The 12,512-nt window shown below is 39.1% G+C and overlaps 1 protein-coding gene across 2 annotated transcripts in view; it reads right to left on the bottom strand.

Moving 5' to 3' along the window:
* Positions 1-12,512, bottom strand: part of CSTPP1 (centriolar satellite-associated tubulin polyglutamylase complex regulator 1) — a 37,194-nt gene that overhangs the window by 21,432 nt on the left and 3,250 nt on the right. Inside the window, exon 1 of one of the 2 annotated variants that reach the window (XM_049825281.1) lies at positions 399-457. The exons of the other annotated variant lie outside the window; for it this stretch is intronic. Coding sequence (XP_049681238.1) covers positions 399-426 — 28 coding nt within the window. The 5' untranslated portion in view covers positions 427-457. Of the gene's footprint in view, positions 1-398; positions 458-12,512 lie in introns of those variants that run through there. 2 annotated transcript variants of the gene reach the window in all.

Raw genomic sequence — 12,512 nt, 5'->3', positions numbered from 1 at the left:
TAGTTGTTTAAATAAGAAACAAAAACATTCAAGGGCTGCTTCTTTGACTAATTAGCTTTTTCCACTGACAAGAAGAGATATAAAATAAACAGAAACCAGATCCAGAACGTGCATTTGTCTAATTTTAAAAATTGATTTTCCTTATTTTTCAAACAAACAAAAAGCAAAACAACAGGTCACGTAATTATCCCCATAATTTGAGATAGAAGGTTAAATAAAACTAAACTAAACAATAAAGAATAAGCCCTCACACACTTTCCCCTGCAGTTGTATAAGCATGTTCATGTAAGACATGTATAGCAGGATTCATTCTGCTCTTGAAGTGTACAGACAGCTCCCACAATCATTAGCAAATTGTCCTAAGAGCGTAGGAAAAGCAGAAGAAAACTGAGACCCACCTGTTACTTTTAAGCGACAGGAAAACATACTAGAAGCCAAATATTTCTGCCAGGTTAGCTCAAAACCAGCTTAATTTTTTAAAGGAAGGTTTTGTAGTGAATAGTTTAAAGAGGGTAATGGTCAAATCTGTTTCATGGATCAACTTAAGCATCTGTGCTTTACATGGAGTCTTGGACATAAGTAGCTTTAAAAGACTATGTGGCTTTGTATCAATATCTGGCTCAATCTCATTAGATACTAATTAAAAAAAAAAAGTATTTTCTTAGTTTTAATAACTGGATGCATTATCTCTGCCTTCCTGATGATGAAGTCCAACAAACAACTAAGCCAATCTAAAAACCTTACTCCTGCTGAAAGGGGCAGGTCTCCTTTCTCTCTTCTTTCCTTTCCCCTCACTTGCTGCTGGCCTTGTACCAGCTCTAGCACTCAGCAGGCCCCTTGCTAAGAAAATTCAACTTTTTTCCAGGGCTAGTGAATCGAACTGACTCTCACAAATATCTGATGAAAGCTCATGCAAAGCAAGCTGTGTAAGAGCATGGCCAGGTGCAGGGAAGAGAGAAGAAGGTGGAGGAGAGCAGAACCTCCCCTCCTCAGCAGAGATAGACTGCTAGATAGGCTCAGGTAATTCCCTGCTTAAGATGTTTTAATTCTTAAAGCCCAGGATGTATGCAAGGCATTGTCATAGGATTAATGATCCTCCTAATTAAAAGTATGTTCAGCTTCACTGGCTGTACTTGCACCATACCTGCTAAGACGGTTTGTGAACACTCTGTTATCAGACACACTCTTAAGATAGAACTTTTGGCATCCTTACTATCCAAGCAGGCAGATGAGTTCATGTTACTCACAAATCCCATCTACTCTTTCTAGTGACACCGTTCAGGTCCTCCCAGAAGGGATCCCAGGGCATCCTCAGGAAAGGACCCCAGAAGACTTTGTGTCTGACATGACAGCAAAAGCAGACAGGGTAACTGAAGGATGCAGAGTTGCTAGAGTTTGGCTTTGTGGGGGGTTCTTCCAGGAGGGTACCTGCAGCACTGGCTGCTCCCTGGATTGCCTCTCCTGACCTATGAGAATACTAGCAAAATCCTGCCAGATGTAAGGGTGCTGCTGCAGGCAAGTTATCTTCACAAACGAGATGTTTTGCACTCTATAAAAGGTGCATGGCTGCAAACAGCAGACTTGGATAGGTGGCTCCTATTGACAACAGGTAGAAAGACCTAGCTTACGATGAGAAAAAGCAGAGTGACAGAGAGATTTAGTGAGATTTGCCTGGAACAACCTGTGTCAGACTCAGGACAAATATAGAGGAGAGCTAAGCAGACTAGCCTAAAAAGATTTGTTGGGGGAGTGCTGCAAGAGAGAACAGTTAGAGGGGATTAGCACTGTGGTTGAACAGAAAGCTAGTTTTGAGGCACTCAGGTAAGAAGGAAAAGATTCAGCTGCAGCTGATGTGAAGAATGAACTCTTGTTCTGGAGGGAATCTGGACAGTTCATATGAACAGTAAATTCACTGCAAAGCAGGCTTATTATGGGCAAAGCTCCAGTAGCACCACATTTTGAGTGAGCTAAAGTTTTTTTAAAGAGTAAAATCCACTAGGTGATGTGTTTTTTCTGCCCTTCAATCTTGAGTCCTTTTATCAATAAACTACTTTCCAGATTAACAAAAACAAAACATGAATTTATACAGAACTGCTCCAATTTTATATCCAAAAACCAGAATCTTGCCCTTTATACAAACTTTAATCATCCTCTAGTCCCTTTCAAATTCCCCATAATTATCCTTCAGTATCAAACATTTCATGTGGCAGCATTACTTCAGCTTTGAGTGAATGTTACTCAGGGCAGGATGAGCTGTGCCAAAGGTACAGTCCAAGGCTATCATCTGGCGTGCTTATGTGGCTAGCGTGGCACATCCACAAACTGAAAAATTTAAACTTTCATTAGAAACTAAGTTCTCAGCTCTCATTGTTGTAAAGAAAACCTTCCAATAATGGAAGAGTTTAACTGATGCAGTGTGGTATTCCTGAATCCACAGACAGCCTGAAACATGAGTCAAGTCTGAACTTTCTACCTACTTTGGGAGCCTTAACACTACACCTAACTCTGAAATTTCTTGTTTTAACTATAGGATGGGACTTTGAATGAAGTTGGAGCTTAAAGAATTCAGAGTTCCTGAAGTGCAAGAACAGCAAACAATAAGAAAGGAGAAGCAGCCACAACTTCTGTCAGTATTTCCAGAAGTAGAAGACAGAAGATGACAAACAAAAGAGCCTGGTTTAAATTTTCGAGTATGTTATTGACTACAGCAACCAAATAGTGGCTCACACTTTATTTACTACATGGACACCCAATTTTCTCCATGCAGCTTTCTTTAACATTTGCAAAGATAATTCTGTGCATATTCTGAAGCACATATCCTAAAGATACTCGGCTCATTGAGTATGATCCAAAAGGACATTTAGCCTTATTCAAAGGACATAGGCCTGAAGCAAACAAAGAGGCTAGTTTTGTGGACTACAGTATGAAAGTGTATGACTTCGCCTCATGCTTCAGAAGCATTAAAAAGCCAAGGAAAAAAATGTTACGAATGTCCTAGCATCTGAAGTTAAGTGTAATTATAAATACACCGTATATATTCTTGGGTAATTGTAAGCCTGTGGAACAGCCGAGATCACCCCTGGTAATCCTCAGTCTGTAGGTTAGCTACAAGGGAGATGAAAACAGATAATAAGAGGCACTTTAATCTTAATCTACCAAATATAGGCATAGCAAAACCAAACGAAAACAACACAACACAAAACTGGCTCTTAAGACAGATAAACTAGAAAGCTAGAAATAAGGTACAATTTCAGAATGAGAGTAATTTATAACTGAAATACTGTGACATCTGACATTCTTTGTATGTGTTGACTATGACACTATTTTTTCCTTTCACTGTAATGTCACTAAAGATGAAACTAGCAGGTCTTCCAAGCAACAGGTAAACTAATAGATTTAGACTGCTTCTATCTTATCTTGTTCAACAGTTGATTTTTCCTTGCTTTGAGGAGTTTTCAGTCACTCATTGAGAAAATAATCAGTCCAATGCCAGAGGTAGTTGGTCTTGTAAACAATAAGGAGCAAACATTCCTATTGGAGTTCTGGCCATCTGCGGGGCAGACTGCTCAACCACTTGAAACGGGACCCACAGCAATCTTAATAGTGAAGTACAGAAATGCCGGCAACACTTCACTGGAGGGGACCATCAACATTTGCCCAAGCTCTCGCACAGCAGCAGTAATCTTTACACAAGATGTGGATCAGCCTCTATTCAAGAAAACAAGTTGTCATTAAGCTTAAGATCTTCAAAACAACTAAAGAATTCATAGCTATGCATCACAAGATGGGCAGAGTAAATGGGCAGGTGGTATGCAGCTGCATCTCATGCAATACAGGACCTTACATACAACCCCTCCTCCCTCAGATAGTGACAATAATGGAACTATGGCCTGAAGAGGCCCACAGTCTTCAGTTACTGTTTGGTATTTCCTTTCTGCTTTGGGAGCCCCTAGAAATACAGTTAGCTGGCAGACAGCTCATCTGTGTCATGCACACAGGGTCAGGGTGCAGAAGAAAGCTACGACACTGACCTAAAAAGAAAAGGAGTTAGAGGTTAAGAAAGACATACAATGAACTATGGAAATGCTGCAGATTCCTGTAGCAATCTCAGATCAGTGATCTCCTTGACTTCCAGCTTCTTTCTAGCCTGACCTTTCCAGGAAACACCAAGGAAGGTTCCTGTAGAATCAGGTATCAACATGGTATGTAAAAGCATGAAGTGCAACAGTCAACAATTTTCTCAGAACAACGAATGAAACAGAAATGTTTTGGACTTTCCTCTTTTAATGACTGGTTTGGAAGGGGCTTTCAAGGAACAGTGCAGTTGCTACAAACACCCCATGGAAGAGACAAAACATTTCAGCATAATTTAGATCATGATCAAGGATAGCCTTGTGTGTCTCCCCCCTATCCCTGCTCCACACTGACTCTTAAATAATCCACTGCAAAATTTTGAACAGTTAACTGCACCTTCACCAACAGCTGTCATCACAGCAGGGACTCAGATATTGCTTCTCTGAAACGTGTCCATCAGGAACCCAACCATGAAAGAGACAAGTTTGGGCTTGTGAAGAATGGAGAATCCCACATGCCACCAAGAGTGACACCAGTATGCAATTACACAAAGCAGTCAACTCACTGTGGTTGAAACTCAAGCTGGTTGTGATCTACAAAGCACTGAATGGTCTAGTCCATCCTTCTCTGTGCACTTGTGTTCACCTGGAACAATTTGACTACCTGACTTAAACATGAATCTTCCAAGAACTGAAAGCCATTCATAGTCCTGGCCATTCTCTGACTTTACTGCACAGTGTATTTATATATAGGGTTATATACAGGCTATGCAGTATAATCCCAAGCACTGAGACTGTTGGCTAGTTTTCTCCGTTTTTCTTTCACAAATTATAATGTTGAGAAAAACAGTCTGAAAGGAAAAGACATTGTTTTTAGAAGTCTCTGAGTCAACAGTTAAAGCCTCTATTCATAAAAATAAGTATTGCAGTATCTGGACCTATGCTTGGGCAGTGTTGTTCAGTCATGTAAAATGCTCTCAAACACACTGATACTGAGTCTCTTTTATGAGTGTAAAAACTTAAGAAAACGAATCTCAAACCAAACAAATCAATAAGAGAACTGGCTGGAGGAAGGTAATCTGGTTAATGACAAGACTGAAGAAGTCATCATTAGTTATTTAGAAGGAAATGCAGTGGAGCATGTAAGCTCCACAGAGAATGTTTGGAGCCCATTACAATATCAATGAGCTAGATTAATGATTATAAATGACCACAACTACAGAACTGGTCTGAATGCAGAACAGAATGAATGCACTAAGAGAAACCTGAAACAACAAGGCATCCAACTACCCCTTTTAAGGGTATGCTTTTGGCTAAGGTTCTGTAATGTCTCTTGATTTTAACTCTTACAATACTCTAGTGAGCTGTGCGTCCTAAAAATTAATAATAATTTTGAAAAAGACTGAGAAGAAGAGAGAAGGAAATACATTGGTTTTCTCTGTATTTCACATGCAGAAATACATGTTTAATAAGAATTCAACATAAATATTCATTTCTAAAAAATGAAGCAAACCTTTTTTTTTTTTTTTTTTTCCCAACGTTATTTAAGCTTCAGCCCAGCATGTTCTAAACTCTTCAGGTCTCCATTAATCTTGAAAGTTTCTCATGGACATCATGCATCTTTGTCAAAGTTTAACTTAAATGTCACCTATTTTACAGCTAAATACACTTCCATGGACCATCTACCATGAAACACAAGCTACGAATATTTTGCTGGAGGAAAGTTCAAGCAAATGCCCTAAATCCTCCAGTATTATGCCCTAACACTGATGGTATGCATATATTATGGTAATCAGGGAAGTGTAAGAAACTAGACAAAAGAGCAACTCTTGTTGCGGAAAGAAAAAGCACACTTTCTTATTGCTGCACAGGGCTTTCTAGAAGGAAAAAAAAAAAGCCATCTACTGGAGGACAAATGTAGAGATGAATCCATACTGTAATCCTGCCTTGTAGAAACTGAAAATAGATAGAGTTCAGCTGTTTAATCTTTTTCAGCCTCATAATGAGGTCAGGCTCTTCAGGATCTTTGTAAGGAACTTTATGGCAGGAGCAATAAAAAGGAGTATTGCTTAACTGATTAGTGGTGGGATGATAGCTTAGCATAGTGAGCAAATGATTTTGAGCAGATATGATATGCAAATGACTTCTCCTAAAGGAAGCATGATCAGTATTCTGTGGAAACTCCTGGATGGATTGCTGCTGTGATGTAGGCTACTGAGAAGACAATGCAAAGAAGAAACAAAACACAACCTCTAAAAGATGTAGGATGTCCTTACTTGGAATAAAAGGCAGGAGTCCTAAAACCTCAAATACAGTTACTGCTGACTAACCCATTTAGTGACAACAGTGAGATGGGCCATCCATAGTGAGTAGCACTGTATTAACCTCTACTAGCAGCTGGGGCCTCAGCTACATTGTTCTAATACAACTGTACTCTTTGTGGTTTTTTTGTCTCCTATGCAACAATATCCTGACTGTTCAGCAAAAAAACCATCATGGAAATGCAAGTATGATAAACCGTCAGAGTGGGAGTCAAGATGAAAGCTGCTCTTTAAGCATCTCCAGCCACTGAAGACTTCAAAAACACATGTTCCTTTTACTTGCTGCAACATTTGCCCTTCTTTTCCCATTCAATGTTGAGACTTATGGAGCAAGTCTGAAAATCAGATGGTGTAAATCATAGAGCAATATAGCTTTAAGAAGTACTTAAATGTAATGTATTTCAGCATATGTTCTTGACTCAAAGGAAATGTGCTGGATCTTTCAAAGCAGAGCTTAAAAGCTGAGGTCCTATTTGCTCCATGCAATTATAAATGTTTCTTAATGCTGCCCTGTTGGGAAAAAATTGCTTCCTGGTGTTTCTAGAAAAAGAACTCTATCTAAACTCACTACATCAGATGTAGCTGCATTTTAGTAGTATTCTGTGTGAAGTGGATGGTAAAAAAAGGGATGCTATATAAATGTATGAATTCATACTCCTCTCACTTTCACGCCACATTTAAAGGTAACATCCATCCTTCTGGCTGTCCTTCACATGAGTTATCTCCTGTCTGGATCTGTTTCAGATGTTGCTCTTCCAAGTCCCCACCTACACGCAGTACTAAGGGCTCTGAAACTAGTAGTGCTAGCTCCTAAGAGATTCAAGATTAAACAAAATTATTAACATACAGGGGATCCCAAAGGAAAGCAGAAATTATCCCACCACCAAAAAAGCTCCGAGATGTTCAGCAGACAAATACAAATTACAGCTCCTCAGTTATTAGAGAAATATAGGAGTGACTCTCTGGACTTGAGAACCTGGGTCCATGTGCCAAAACAAGACTTTGCTGACCAGCTCCTGGGATCAAAAACTCTAACGGGAAGGATAGGGGCCTTGAGGATCTATGCTGGTGGACAACAAACAATGCTGAAGTTCAAGGTTTCTAAATTTTCTCCATTAAATGGGATATGTTTGGAAAGTCACTTTACATGACATGTTTATCAAGGGAAAAAACAAATCTCCTCACTATTTACTTTTGCTCCTTCCTTTTAGAAGGATGTTTTCTGGGGTTTGGTAAATAACAAACAGATGAGAGCTGCAAAGGGAAATAGACTGAGAGCCTTTATATGTACATCTCGTTTTCACTTGCAGCTTTGTATGCACAGCTGTGACCAGAACAGACCTTTGCTGAAGGAAGAACACATAGTTCTGCACCCACTGCCACAGCACAAGGAAGATCATCGCTACTTGCTTTGCAGTTCATGTTTGAAATAACAAATCAGTGAATTATTTGGGAATTTAATGAGCTTTTCTCCTGATTTCCTTTTCTTTTTGAACTGCTGTCTGTATCACTCTAAAGTCTTCCCATTAATACAGTGCAGATTTGAAAGGTTTTCAGTGCTAGACAGATTAGATTCTAATTTCAATGTCTGAGTAAAAATGTTAACTAATCTAGATTTTAAAAGGAAGCAATGAAAACACTTTCTACTATATCTATTAGGAAACAAAAAGAAAATTATACAACTACTAGAAGTCTCTGGTATAGCAGGAATATGTGGGGATGCAGGAGCGGAGTTTGTGGCTGCAATAATGTGCCGTCAGATGCTAAATAGGAATAGGGACAGAAGAGTTTGACTGGATAAAACTTATGCTCTATAAAACAAGTATAATTTATTACTCATCTTTCCAGTATTTTAATTTTTGTAAGTGTGAATACTGCTGGTCAGCAACATAAACAAGATTAGTATTTAGTGATAATGATATATCAGCAAATAGCCAAATCTGACTCAAAAATGCCCAAAAGCTATAAGGAAAAAGAATCATTGAATGAAGGGGTAAAATTAAAGCAGGTGAAATAGTATTCAGAATTATTAAGCAGAAAGATAAAATATATAAAGATAAGATATTCAAGATTTTCTCAAAACAGTGACAATGTTCAGCTGAGTCACAGATTTGTCACACATCAAGCAGTACTAGCTGTGCATAGGAAGTCTGGGATTCACTCACAATTCCTCCCCTGCTTGGGAATACAGGAGAAGAATACAGTGGTCTAATTTATTCACGTTTGAGGCACTTTGTAACATGTTAGAAGTTGATATGTAACATTATAAATAGAGATCTGTAATCTTTTTATGAACTTGGCTGTCATGGCCTGCAAGCATTAATGGGAATAGAAAAAATGGCATGAATGAACAATCTAGAGAATTGAATAGTTATAAAAAGACCAAACAGAGATGATACTATCTGTGAAAACGTGGGACAGCAGTTACAAGACACGAGTACATTTGCATGTTTCAGGTAGAAAAGATACCACCACTTTTCTATGCAGACATTGAAAACAAACAAACAAACAAAACCCTAAAAACCAAAGCACTGGCACTCCTATTTCCTGAAAGTGGTTAAGATCCCTTGGAGAAAGAGGATAGTTACTTGTCAGGGAAAACCCAGTGATCTGTGATATAGACGCAAATTAACATAGAAAAGTGAAATATGGAAGTGGCTGGAGGAACTCTCTATGATCCTCAGGTGGAAGATGACAGTATACCTCATAAACTAGCCTACATAGAAGGTTTTCTTTAAACACTTTTCTCTAGGGAGACTTGCAGAACCTAGCACTGGTACTTCAGAGAGAATGGAAGTGCAGGAACTAAGTTTCAGTCAGACCAACAAGAGGGTTCTAATTCAGGCAAAGGGACTGCAAAATCAGGAACCCAACATGCAATGAAAAAAATCGCAGTTATTCCCTCCTGCACCAGGTCTGAGACCAAAGAATACTACTACCTACTATTATACAAGGCAAGTTCAGCAGTTCGGCCAGTCTAGTAACCGCGACACTGCTTACTTCCCACTGTGCACCTGGTGATGCTGGTGTGTGCCACACAAGAGAGGTCTTCCCATTTCTTAAGATGATGAACTGCAGTTCTGAATGTGCAGTTTTGCCTTTCTTGCTCTGAACATTAGCTAGAGCTGAAGTAGAACCTATAAGGCAAAGCAACTTCTTTCCTCTTATTTACATAAGACAGGCACAATCTTGTCCTCTTCTCTTAAATTATGTCCCCCAGACTTTTCACTTTCAAAGCAGAAGGCCTTGGGTCAAGAGAGACTCTTCTGTCACAGAATGCCAAGGGAATTAAAGAACCTAATGTAATCAGAGACCCAGAGATATGCTAAAGTTCATTGGGTATAGAACATCCACAAGACAGAGTCAGGCATTTAGTCAGCTACCCAACACTAGCTGGATCCTGCAGTTATGGGTCTGTTCTCAAAATAATGTTGAATATTTTCCTCATTAATTTGGCTGAGTAGATTATCACTGAAAGCCTAATTGTGCATTATTGCTAAGTGAATGGATGTGAAACAAATGAACAGAATCCCCAGTGAAGAGATCTGAGAGCACAGCAAAGCAGACAGTCACTAGTGTTCGAAACAAAATCTCTCTTTATTAAATTGCTTCATATTTAAAATTTAAAATATAAGGACATATGTGTTTCTATTTGTAGGGTTTTCCTTGTCTGTTCCAAGAGAGATCATCCCACGAAATTGGAGCCCAACATCAGCTGTACAGAAGGAAGGTCTTTAAGTGATAGTGCATGATACCGCATTTAACAGTGTTCCTGTGCCAGTCTGCATAATGAGTGGGGGATGAAAAGCAATCGTTTTTCTTCATGTACAGCTCAGCAAGGACAGTTCCAAGCCTGCCACACAAAAACTTCTTTAATAATGCAATCCAGTGCCTTTGATTTGAGGAACACGCAAAAGAATAAACAACCTATTAATCTAAATTTTCTCGTTTGCCTGAAAGTACAAAGCGGCAACGAACAAACCTCTTGGCTACATTAAGTGTACTGAAATGCAAAACTGCTTCTTTTCTCACCCTAGAGTTACTCAGGAAAAAGGAGGGGGGAGAAAAGGGAAGGGAGAGAACAGGCAAGGGAAGCAGAAATGGTTTTAATATAAATTGCTCAGTCAAAATATAGGGCACAATGAATTCTCAAGAAGGCTTTCAAGTATTGCCACACGAAGGCACTTTAATACAAGTGGATATGCTCAGAAGATGAGTGCAAGAGATAGCATTACTTAGTAAAGAGCAAGAATCCTCAGGCTAACCAGTTCTCAATTGAGCTGGTACTGTCAAGATGAAGGAACCACTGGTAGTAGCTTGATTAATGTTTTCGGTGGTTTTGTTTGTTTTGGGAAGCTTCAATACAAAATACAGGTGAACGCCTTGATTAATGTTAGTCTCCTGACTGTCTGCAGTGGTGTGCTTTGCTCTGTTATTCTAATGTACTTGCAGTCAGCAGAGGTGCTTTCATTATCCATCCACAAATTTTAACATCTGAAACAGATTTATTCTAGAAGCACTGTCAGTCTGACTCAGACTGAGTGTGCTGTGCCCGAGCACTATTAGTGTGGTTGGAGGATATGTTTAGGCATTTGGCTAAACAGTTTTGGCAAACACTCTTGGTTCCCCTACAGCCTTTTTCACAGCTTGAGAAAGGCAGAGAGATATTAAAGTTGCTTGTCAAAGCAGCTTCACTACATCTATGGTTTGGGTAAAACATGCATAGTTTCAAACTCTTCTTTACATGTATAGCAAATTATAACATACATCAGACAGTTAGGAAAAAGAAAAAAGCTACTTCATTGGCTGTAACATAAGTGGGCTTTTGGAAAAAGTGGAAAAAATATTTTGACAACTTTGGGATGAGTAGAGGAAGCACAAACTGAGAAAATGGTAGGACCTATACCACAGAGGAATTAATATCTGTGGGTTAAGCATCCATAATACTTTCTGTATTGAAAGTTCAGGAAAAGGCTTGAAATACCTGCAACCAGGGTATTTTCAGTAAAATGTTATTTCAGCCAATATACTAGTCATCTTTCTGCTTTGGCTCCCACTCTTCAGCACACAGTTAAAGCCAGACAAGACAAATTTAGCAAGCTGTTGATAGCTTATGCTACAGTTGTAAACAAGAGATCTGAAGTTATATATAAATTGTTTTCTGAGGAAGAGAAGTTTTATGGTGCTAAGAGCAAGTTTGACCTGCTAGGCCCTTTATATCACCACCAAGCAAAGCTGTAATACAAACACAGATTTTATACTGGGTCATCTACTGAAAAGGGTAGTCCTACTCTCCTCTCTACCTTTCATTCCCATCTTCTCCACTATGCCAGCACAGCTGCCTGTACAACCCATGGTGAATGGGACAAGAAGCTGATTCAGCTGAAAAGTAACTTCTTTTTTCCAGGTTATTTTTTGTTTGGATCCACTTTGTGCTTTCTTCACTACGCAGCCAACTATGCCCCCAACAAAGAAAGGGAAGAAAATCAGGAGCAGAGAGGAGGCCAAGGACTACTCCTTCCCTCACCAGTGCCAACCTAAAAGTGCTTATCTAGCCACAGGTTTAGTTGTCTTCCTTGGGAAGAAGCAGTTTCCTTGCAAGCTACCTTGTAGAACAGCTGGCCGCAGGACTCCCAGTAAAACTCTCTTCTTTCTTCACCGTCTGAAAGCAATGCATCACCTTCCTCAGAATGCAATCCACGAAATGTCCCTATCTCCACAGCAACAGGACAGAGTGACAGGCAATATTTTACAAATGATAGTACCTGTGATCAGAAAAGGCAACTGAAATCCTTAATTTTCCTGATTAAAAAAAGTCACCACTAGTGAAAAAGGAGGAAATTAATCTCTTGAAGAGTAAGTTTAACTATCTCCTGCATCATGCAATTCTAAATCATTAAGGAAATAGCTTATGGTTATTAAAGCTAGAGAATTAAAGGGATAAATCATTCTGAACTTATCTACTGAAGAATCTCTTACCAGAGTAAAATCTTGAACTAAAGATAGTGAACAAGTGCCAGGTGCCTCCAATTATATCCTCCAGTAGCCACCATCTGAAGAAATTTAGGGTCATCTTAATTAAGGACAAATGAATCTTTAACCAGTCACTTAGTAATCA

This window comes from Accipiter gentilis, chromosome 22 (genome assembly GCF_929443795.1).
Source record: "Accipiter gentilis chromosome 22, bAccGen1.1, whole genome shotgun sequence".
Lineage (NCBI taxonomy): Eukaryota > Metazoa > Chordata > Aves > Accipitriformes > Accipitridae > Astur > Astur gentilis.
This window is presented reverse-complemented; position numbering and strand designations above follow the sequence as displayed.